Raw genomic sequence first — 10,594 nt, 5'->3', positions numbered from 1 at the left:
CACTGGCTAAACTCGACTTGATTGGGGACAAGCATACAAACCACCCATTACGATGTGATATATTATCCAAACAATTTAGTGTATTCATGAGGTAACCTAAATGTGGAGGCTGCAAAATTACCCGTAATCAATTGAAACAGCGAGTGCGCGTCCCTCTGGGTGTCTAACAACCACATCCCCTTCTCTGTAATAAGGGAGGCATTAAATCATTTTAGAGTTGCACTGTTGAGTACCTGATCATTGGGGCGCAGGGAAGCTGGACACTCGCACTAGGACGCTGGGACGGAGGAAGCTGCTGATTGCCTGCCTCTCGATCAGAAGAACCGACCTCTCGCCTTCGAGGGACTTGGCTGTTTACTCGCCGGTCTGACCACGAACCGTGCAATACCCAACGCAGACTTTTCTTCCCTTGCTTCCGACCCCCCCACCCCTTCCAACCTACCCTCCCTCCCTCCCTCCTCTTTTTTTTTTTTTTACTTTTTAAAAAACCATATTGCACTACATGTTTGGGAAACAAGACAAAATGGACGTTAGATGCAATTCTGAGATCGAAGCCAACCGGGTCTCCAAGAACGGGCACAATAAAGAGGGCAAGGAAAGCAAAGGATGCGAAGGAAATATTTCGACTTCTTTTTTGAAGGATCCACAAGGGACTTTCTCGTCTTCTGGCGGCTCGGAAGACTGCAGCAAAAACAAATCGAGTTCCGCTGACCCGGATTATTGCAGAAGAATACTAGTCCGAGGTAGGGGTGGAGTTTGCTTGTATTTTATTTTTTCCCCTTTTTTATGTTGTGTCTGCGACTGGAAAATCCCTGCTAGCGGACTCTTGCTTTTGTTTTGTTTTTGTTTCAAGCCAAGATTTTGCAATGTTTCCTTTTTATCTATTTATTATGTAGAGCTATTTCTTTCTCCACAATTCCAGGGGCATTTGGGGCATCTAGTTTTGCGGGGATCTGGGAGACTTCCTATTTTTCCATAGCTCAGCATCCCAAGCCTTGCAGCTCAGCTGGGGGGGGGGGGTCGTGGCTTTCCTTTCCCCACGTACTTCTCGCGGTCGCTTTGCTTAATTGTTTGGCTGCAGCTTCTCTGCCCTGGCTTCTACCCTGCAGGCATTTCTTTCTTAGTTTATTTTTGCGTTGCGATGCTGAACAGACAGATTGATAGATACCTGGGAGAAAGCTCTACCCGACCTAATGGGACTTGCATCTATACTCAGAAGTATAGGATTGCGCTGCCCGCTGCCTTTGGGAAAGGCTGCTAGTTTGACGTGTCAAAAAAGGAAAAAGCGGGGCGGGGGAAGCGCCCTTTTTCCGACAGGGGCTAAAAGGTAGACCGGTGGTAAAGCTCCGTATCAACAAGGGTGCTTCGGTTTTTGCAAGCCTTATGCTCTCCCCATTCTTGTTAAATTTTGGCGAGGGACTGGGAGATTTTGCTTTGGAGCCCGCTATACGTAGCCACACCGGGAAGCTGTGTTTATTTAGGTTGGATCCGTTCCGAAGGGGCTGGGTCGAGTATTTAGGAGGGTCTTTTTTAAAAAAACAAAAACAAAAACGGTGTAAAGTTTCCTTTCCAACTGTGATCATTTTCATAGAGTTTACATTAACTAAAAAACAAGCAAACCCATATAAACTCCTTCCTTTGATTCAATATTTAAACCTTCCCCTTAACTCTACTGTTTTGGGGGTTGTTTGTTGTTTGTTATTTTTTTCCTTTGTGGAATATTCTCCTCCCGTCCCTCTAAGTCCGCCAATGCAATAATTTCACAACATTCTTTTTAAGTGTCTGATTTAAATTCCCAAAGTTTGTTTGCGTGTGATAAACGTAAAGAGAAACTTCTCCTAGAACAAAGGGCCCGGTAAACAATAATTAATCCTGGCGCGATCGGTGGACCCCCTGGAAAGCGATCAGTTTAAAACAAAACTGGAGTTCCTTAGGCTTCGAGACTAAAGATGGGAAGGTAAAATTGTGGGAAAGCAAGGCTGGATGAGCCGGAAGGCAATTGGAATTGAGGAGGTGCTCATAAGATGTGGAGAGCTTTTACGGGCAGGGAAAACGGGACCAGGCTTTTTACACGGAAAAAGAGTTCTTGGGTCCTTCAGAGAGGCGGGGGGGGGGGGGAGCCTGCCAGTTTCCAAACAGGAAGGGGGAGCCGGAAGCCGGCCTTCAAGGCGGCCTTATATGGTTAACATGTGTCCTCGCCTTGTGGTTAAAAAGCCAGGCCAAGCAAATATGATCATATCATTGCAAAGACAAAAAATGCTAAGAAGGAGTTGCTGTTGTTAGGCCTCTGCTGATTGGACGAAGCTGGTTCTTACACTAAACCAGCCCATGTTGTTGTCGTCGTCGTCGTTGTTGTTGTATCTTTCCATCCCAGTTCCCTGTCTTGTGATGAAAGTTGGTATTTATTTATAGGCGACGCGCTGCTATTTTAAGGGCTTCCGGATAGAAATCAGGGTTGTGGAGCCTGTGGCCTCCCAGGTGTGATTGGATTTTCACCTCCCATCGGCCCCCCGCCAGTCCAGGCCAATGGTCAGGGGCGATGGGGGTTGTAGTCGTGCAATATCGGGCGTTTGAAAGGAGAGTCGCCTCAGCTAAACCAGCAGATGAGGCTTCGCTCTGTCGATATGCATTTGCCTCTCGGTGCAGGTCCTGAAAATGGGTTCTTGTTCTCCTCCTCCTCCTCCTCTTCCTCGGTCTAAAAGTGCCTCTGTCTCTCTTTGCCAGATGCCAAAGGTTCAATAAGAGAGATTATCCTCCCGAAGGGGCTTGATCTGGACCGACCCAAAAGGACCCGCACGTCTTTCACGGCGGAGCAACTTTACCGGCTGGAGATGGAGTTCCAGAGGTGCCAATACGTGGTTGGACGGGAAAGGACCGAGCTGGCCAGGCAGCTCAACCTCTCAGAAACTCAGGTACAAAATGGGCCAAAGAAACCAAGGGAGAGAGCGGCACCTCCCCTCCCCCCGCCGCGTCCCAAACATCCCGGGTGTGTTGCGCTCAGAAGTAGGTGACGCAGTGACTCCAACGCCGTTGCGCTGGAACGGGAGGGAGCCAGGATCGATCCCCCCCACCTCCCACCCTAGGTTATGAAGCTGCAGGGGGGAATCTACTGACTTGCTACAACATAATAAAGCCTAACGTTGGGGTGGCTCCCTGCATGGCTGTGGCCAATCAATAGAACCAGCCCGAGTTCAGGCAGGTAGACGCCTTTCCTAGACCTTCCCAGATCCTCCAAATGACTTTTCCGGACACTTTCACTTCCCTGCTAGGGTCCTGAATCATAATTTGGTACCAGGCGGAACCAGCACAGTTGAGACCCCTCGCTTTCCGCTCTCGCACCCACAAACATACGTCTATCATCACGTTTTAAAAAAGGGGGTAGGTAGATTCAAGGTCGGAGGCATTTCACAGTTTGGTCGAGGCCTGAGCTTCCTGGAGGGTGTGGACGCTGCAATTCTAAGCAAGCCTAAATGCTTAGACGGAAAGACAGAGACGCAAAGATAAGAGAGTTGCGTGGAATGAAGGGTGATTTATGGGAGTTGTTTCCGAGTGAACATGGCGTGTGCTGTAAATCGTTGGCAGGCCCCTGCAAGTGAGTTAAAGGTTGCTGTGCGCGTGTTTTTAAAGAAATACTTCTAAAAATTTCTAGACATAGCTGCACTCCTAGGTGATGACGTCCAGTTACCTGCGCACCGGTTGCCCTGAACTCATTTGCAGTGGGTAGGAAAATGGGAATTGATTTCAGCCTCCCGTGGTGTAAAGTTCGGGTTCTGAAGAACAGGCGAAAAGTGTGTGGAGTGGCAAAAGTACAAAAAAAATCGGGAATAGGATCGGAATAAGTCACAAAAGTAACTTTTCCAAAACAGAAAAGGGATGCAAAATAGATAGGAGAAGGCACAGCGCTTAAGGAGACCTTTATCCTTCAGGACTGCTTTGACAGCACAGCAATTGTGCATGTTTACTCTGGAGTAAGTCCCGCTGTGTTCATTGGGACTTATTCTTTTGGGTGCCTTAGAATTGGAAGGAAAAGTCTTTCCAACCAGAGAAGGGAGAGGGAAGGGGTTGTTTTAATCTGACCACATTTAATGTCAGTGGTCAGTAGTGATATGAACAATAGAGCTCCATTGATTCAACCAGGGTCAGGATCCAATCTTGTTTCTTTTACGAGAATTGCGGGGAAAGGTACAAGCGGAGTTTTCAGCAGGCCACCGCCTTTGTTATTCCAAAGAGCTTTCTCTCGGGAGAGGTCGCGGTGACTGAACCTGCGCCGGTTTACTTGGAAGTAAGTCCCACACTGACTTCGAGGAGACTTGCTCCCAAGGAAATGCGTTAACGCTGAAGGAGGGCGTAGGGTTACCCAAGTGCCACCGATGGTCCCTGGATTTGAGTGTGTGCGTTGCTAAAATAAAATCTTCCTGAAGGTACCTTTATGCGGAGTTAAGCCTCTCGGTGACCATTTACTTCCCAGTAGATTCAAATCGGAGGCTCCGCAGGACGATTCGCTTGCAAAAAGTGCGCAGGCCACACAGGCCCCTTTGTAAGAGACACCACTGCAATGCTTCTTCGCTGCACTTACTCCCCTGCCCTTTCCTCCATGTTCTTCTTCTATTATGGCGGGGTTCATTCGTTCATTTATTTATCTGGGCAGGCTGCATTTGGTCGCAAGAAGCTTCCACGTGGGCTTCTGCAGCGCCATCCTCTCGCGCATGTTTACTTGGAAGTAAAGCTCCATTCGGTTTCCACGGGGCTTGTTCTCAGGCAAGCACGGGGAAGATTGCAGAGCGCAATCCTACCCAGAAGAAGTTCAACGGCCTGTGTGCAGAAAGATCTAGTTGTGGGTCATTTAGCTTGAAATGAGCTTTAACCAGACTCCTGCAAACAGGCAGTGAAGGAAACTGACTATCGGAAGCATTTGTTGTAATTTATAAAACAAAACAAAAAAACAAACAAAATGGTGGGGGCAGAGCTGGAGATTTGCAGCGAGTATTTTTTTATTTCACGTCAAACATTGCTTTTTTTCAAATTAATTAATTAACGTACACTATGAATCTGACAAGGTCCGCTTCAAAGGGCCTGTTACAACTTTTAAACCCAAACCCCCTCCCTTTCCTTCAGCCTTAGAACCACTTGCTACAAAATGGGTATAAGTGGGGGAGTTTTAAGGGCGGGTCCCATTCGCCTTGGGGTTGTATAGAGAGTCCCTGTGTATAGCGCAGGAGGCGAGAAGGCGTTTCTGCACAGGAAGGAAATACTGTATGGAAGACTTACTGAATAAAAGAAGAGCCCGAGGAAAAGAGAATAGGATGAGGCCGGGGGGTGGTGGGGGGAGGGAATAATTATATGCTTATAGGGAAATGCTTGCGGGGGAACCTTCAGATTTCCCAGCGCCTCATAAACCATTCCAAGCCGGAAAAAGGGGTGTCCAGGCCATGCTTATTTCTGCGTCCACCTTGAAAATGTGCTTAAGTCTTGTTGCTACTTGATTAGCTAGTGCAAAAGATGTGATGGAAGATGTGCAGGTCCATTTATGTGTCCCGGGGCAGGAAGAAAGAGGAGAAAGTGCGAAAATGTGGAGAAAGGGAGGTGTGATTTTATTCTTCCTAACTGAAGCGTCTGATACAAGTATTATGGAGGGAGGGGAGAAAGAAAGAAAGAAAGAAAGAAAGAAAGAAAGAAAGAAAGAAAGAATGCAAAAAAACAACAACCAACCAAGTGTCGTAGGGAGTGGTTTCTTAATTCGTGAAAAGATCCTACAACTGTAATGAATCCTTCTGACAAGCTAATTAGCATTTCTTTGGCTGTCAGATTTGGCCATGTTGGTATGACAAACGAAACAACCTCCGAGGCTAGAGCGTGGCATGTGATATTAATTTGAGTGAAATAATATTTGAAATGGTGGAAAGCAGACCTAAAGTCGTTGGGGGGGGCGGGGAAGAGATTGCAGGTGTCTCTTTATAAGGCTGGGGGCGAAAAATGGGGAATAGAGCTGGCAGTCGCTTGCCCAGAACACTCTCCCAGCTCCCTTCGGCACGCAAAAGAGGTTGACGGGAAAATCCAACGCAAACTATGTACGTCTGTCTATCCATACAAACAGCCTGCATGCGCTTCCACAGGCGCTAGGAAAACCTCATGCTCCCAGAGATAAAGGAAGTGGAAGGGAAGTTGCAAATTCAGATGACGTCCCACACAAATCTTGTGTTCACGGCCTAAGAGGGAGGCTTAAAAAGGATAAAACCTTAAATCTGTACAACAGAGTTTCGAGAGTGTAGGATCTGAGGCATTACTGAAGTATCACTCATTGGGGATTTTCTTCTTCTCTAAGCAAAGCTTCCTTTCTGGAAAAGATCCTGGTGGATTCCCGGCTCTGGAAGGTTTATTATTGACAGCCAGGTGCTCTTTCTTCCCCATGGAAGTTTCGCTACCGGGGCCTGTTTCTACTTAATTCTTTTTTTTTAAAAAAAAAACACACACACACACACAACCACCTCGCGTTGTCAAAGCGATTCCTTCCCATTCCGCCCCACGCCCACGCCGCATCCTTCTGTGTATAAGTTTCCAATGCCTTTCCTGTCCACTTCACGCACCTGATGAAATGGTAGGCGCTCTCGCCTTATGGAAAGGCGACTTCACAATAATAAATGTGTTAGTCTTTTAAGGTGCTCGAGAGTTCTTTGTTATTTCAGCAATTCTCCGCCACTTCAGCAACACTTTTAAGTGCCCAAGATTGCTTGGCGATTCTTATCACGTTTCAAATGGCCACACACGGTCGCTATCTTGCGCGCGCGCGCGCTCACACACAGAGAGACAGAGGCGCGCGCTCTTCTCCCACGTACACGCGCGCCCAATCCCCCCCCCCGGAAATCTCTCTCTCCCCCCACCGCCCCATTTTTGCCCAAGTGCCAAGCAAGCAGGATGAGCTCAGGGCCCAGTCACATGGGGAAAGAGGTGAAGGGAGCTTGGAGAGCTTTTCCATGGTGGTCTGGGTGGGGGGGTGGGATTAGTTTTCCCAACCCCGATCCTAAAGTTGCCCGTGGTTTTCCCTCGCTGACCTTGTCTCTCTCTCTCCCTCCCTCGCCCCAACCCCCAATTGCTTCTCTTTGCAGGTCAAAGTCTGGTTCCAGAACCGACGCACCAAGCAGAAGAAGGACCAAGGCAAAGACTCGGAGCTGAAATCCGTGGTGTCGGAGACGGCGGCGACGTGCAGCGTGCTGAGGCTGCTGGAGCAAGGGCGGCTCCTCTCGCCTCCGGGCCTGCCGGGCCTCTTGCCGCCGTGCGCCACCAGCGCCTTAGGCTCAGCCTTGCGCGCGCCCAGCCTCGCCAGCGGAACCGGCGGCTCGGGATCCGCGACGGCGGGCGGCTCCCCGCACCAGCCGGCCGTCAGCAGCAGCGCCGCCGCCGGCCCGGCGCACCCGTCCCCTCCCGGGGGCCACAACCTCTTCAGCCTGCCCGTGCCCACCCTGCTGGGCTCGGTGGCCAGCCGGCTTTCCAACCCTTTAGCGATGGCCGGCTCCCTGGCCGGGAACTTGCAAGAACTGTCCGCTAGGTACCTGAGCTCTTCGGCCTTCGAGCCCTACTCCAGGACGGCCAATAAAGAAGGCGTCGAGAAAAAGGCCCTGGACTGACGCGCTGTATTTATATTTATAGTATCTATTTGTGACGGTTATTTATGGAAGACCCTCCACACCATAGGGGCCCCTTCCCCACCTTCCTCTTCCCATCGCACCCCACAGACTCTTCTACCGTCCTCCTCTTCTTCCTCTCTCTGCCGTCTTCCCCAGCCACCAATCCCAGGCACAACTTTGCCTCCTGGGGGACCCCCGACTTTTACCTTGCCAGCCCATCAGTTCCCAACCGGAGGGCCTCACAGATTTGACTGGAGGCCTCCAATCGGTGGAACAAATCGATCGGCAGCAACGAGGGTGGAACCCTCCCCGAGCCAGACATTTGTCGCATTGGTGGCCCACGTTAATGTTAGAAATGGGGTTGGGGGTTAGGGGGGCACTATGGCAGAGAGGGGCGAATAGTGGAAGGAGACACTGTTCACTTCAGTCTGGCTGCCCCTATGATAAGCACCAACTTTTTACATTTTAAAGGGAGTGTATAGGAAAAAGAGGTGATCTTTTTTTAAGGCGGAAGGCTTGATAGGAGCTTAAAAGTGCGTGTGTCCTACACATGCAGAGAAGCTCATAAATCCAACTGGGAGGCCATGTTTTTGGCTGCTCCACATTGTGTTGGTTCTTCAGACACACCTCTTATTTCAAAGGCGCTTCCCTTTTGCGAGTCCGAGACGAAAACAAGTCCAGGGGTTGCTCTCATGCATCGTCCTGAAGGTGCATGCCTCCTCCGCCTCCTCCTCTTCCAGTTCCCTATTCTAAACAAAAAAAATATTGAAAATTTAAGCTCACCGGAACAAGGGGGTTGAGGTGCGCAATGCGATCCTAAGCATGCTTACTTAAGAAGTCCCTCTTCACTGGGACTCCCGGTAAGTGCGTAAAGGATTGCACTTTAATTTTAAATTGTACATGTCTGTGTTGGGGAATTACCCTTATTTCAGGTACCACAACGATGAAGTGACATACTCTTGGAATATTACCCCAGCGATGTTTATGACAGATGAATTTAAGAGAGCACAAAAACTGTGCAATCTGGTGGATTTCAAAGCGGATGCGTTGCCAAGGCTTGTGGTCTTCCAAACAATTGTGTCTGGCTCGTAGCCTTTATTTCGTCATGAAGCCCAGAGGCAGGATAATATAAAACACTTTGATTTGGTTAAATCCTGAACGTTTGTACTATAATATATACGCATTAACTATGATTGGCTACAGAAAACTGAGGGGGTGTTTTTTAAGGGGGGGCGATCTTGTGAAAATCCTCACAATACCCTTTCCTCCAGAATCTAACTCCAATCTCTAAAATAAAATAAAGAAGATTATGAATTGCAGGTAAAAGAGAGAGAGAGTCTTAGATGCGATGGCGTCTAAGACCAACGATATTATTTGCCTGTTCCCCATATAAACTGGACCTAAACTGGAAGTCTCGAGTTTTCACCACCTTCCAATTTATTTTCTTACAAAATGCTTACCTTTAAATTCCAATCAACGCGTCTTCTCCGGTTTGGTTTTGTACTGGAAAGCAACCAAAACTATTCTGTAACAATCGTTATTTTACTGTTATTTGCTCCCCCCCCCTCATCCTTCACACAATGTATGTATTCCTGGATTATTATTATTATTATTTTACATTAAATCCCAGGACTTGAAATTTGTCAGGAAAAACAAAACAAAACTACATAGCTAGTTTGTTTTTTTAATTTTTAAACAATCATTTGATACGTTGCGTTTACAGACTGTATAAAATATGTGCCACCAAACTTTTTAACCAAAAACTTTTAAAAAAGGAAAGCGGGGGGCAAAAAAAGTGGAATGGTTGATGTAGTGCATAGAATTAATTCTAGGACAGAAAGAATAAGGAGAGAGCGTGAGAGAACGCGCGCGGGGGCAAAACGGAAAACCCTCCTATTAATATTATTGTAAATTATTTACGTCTGAAGTTTCTAGGCAACTAGTGATGAAAATAATGAATGAATCCGCGGGTGAAGATGAGCTCCCCCTGCTACTAATAGCCCTTGTTCTGAATGTTTTGGGTATTTGGCTGTTTTGTATTTATGTGGTGAGAGTGAAATATATTATATCTATGCTATGACAGAGTTAGCTGTTATTTTCGTCTTCTGTTTAGAAAGCCCCTCCACCCACCCAGTATCAACTCCTGCGCAAAAGGCAAAAGAGATATAGCCTTGCCTAGAGGGGGTCCTGCAGTCAACTCTCATTTTGAAACTATTTCTGCCCAGTGTGTACATCGAAATATTTACTGGATATGTGAAGGGAGGGGTTCTGTTTTGCATTTTTCTCTTCCTGTTTTCTTTTTCTTTCTGACTAAAAAAAATATTTCGACTCCATAATAACCACAGGAATGGCTCATCACCCAATACGTTGTATTTACTGGTCAATATGCAAGTTGTCTTGTGATCAATTTCCCCATGTTTGCTGGCGGGGGGAATTCCACCAAGGGACGACTCCAGCGTCTGTTATCTACTGTACTATAAATAACAAAGAGAGGCATCTAGTGGATTGGGGGCTGCGGGAACCGGGAGGGGCGGGCGGGATGCGGAGATTATTTACATGGAAATCGCCAATAAGGGTATGATCCTAACCTCATTTTCTCTGAGGAAATCGTGTCGACCGGGTTCCTTCTGAGATCGCTGGTGGCCATGTGCGTAGCCAAGTGGGGTGGGGGGTGGGAGGGAGGAGCAGCTGCCCCCCTCATCAATAAAAATACATAGTTAACTGAGGTTCGGTCCCCCCCTAACAAAAGACCTGCCTCCCATAACAAAAAGCCCACCCCCTCCAATAACAAAAATCCTGGTTACGCCCATGGCTGGTGCCACAGAGCCCTAGAAACCATAATGATAAGGTGTGCGTGGAGATATATAAAGAGTGTACAATTTCAGTTTGGCTTTCCTTAAGGACTCCGAGGAAATTGACTGGTCCTTATGTCGCGGCTCTCCACAGTCCTTAGAAACTCCATTAGACCAAAC

At 47.9% G+C, this 10,594-nt stretch overlaps 1 protein-coding gene across 1 annotated transcript; it reads left to right on the top strand.

Annotated features, from left to right (window-relative positions):
• Nucleotides 1-502: 502 nt before the first annotated feature.
• VAX1 (ventral anterior homeobox 1) lies at nucleotides 503-9,356 on the top strand (the record flags this gene model as incomplete). Its single annotated transcript, XM_083616118.1, has 3 exons — nucleotides 503-743; nucleotides 2,725-2,912; nucleotides 7,104-9,356. 3 exons carry the CDS (start codon nucleotides 503-505, stop codon nucleotides 7,620-7,622), a joined length of 948 nt encoding a protein of 315 aa, XP_083472244.1. The 3' UTR covers nucleotides 7,623-9,356.
• Between the last annotated feature and the right edge of the window lie 1,238 nt (nucleotides 9,357-10,594).

The sequence above is a fragment of the Podarcis filfolensis genome, assembly GCF_964270895.1.
Source record: "Podarcis filfolensis genome assembly, chromosome: 5".
NCBI lineage: Eukaryota > Metazoa > Chordata > Lepidosauria > Squamata > Lacertidae > Podarcis > Podarcis filfolensis.
Note: the sequence above shows the minus strand (reverse complement) of the source record. Positions and strands in the feature narration are given on the sequence as shown.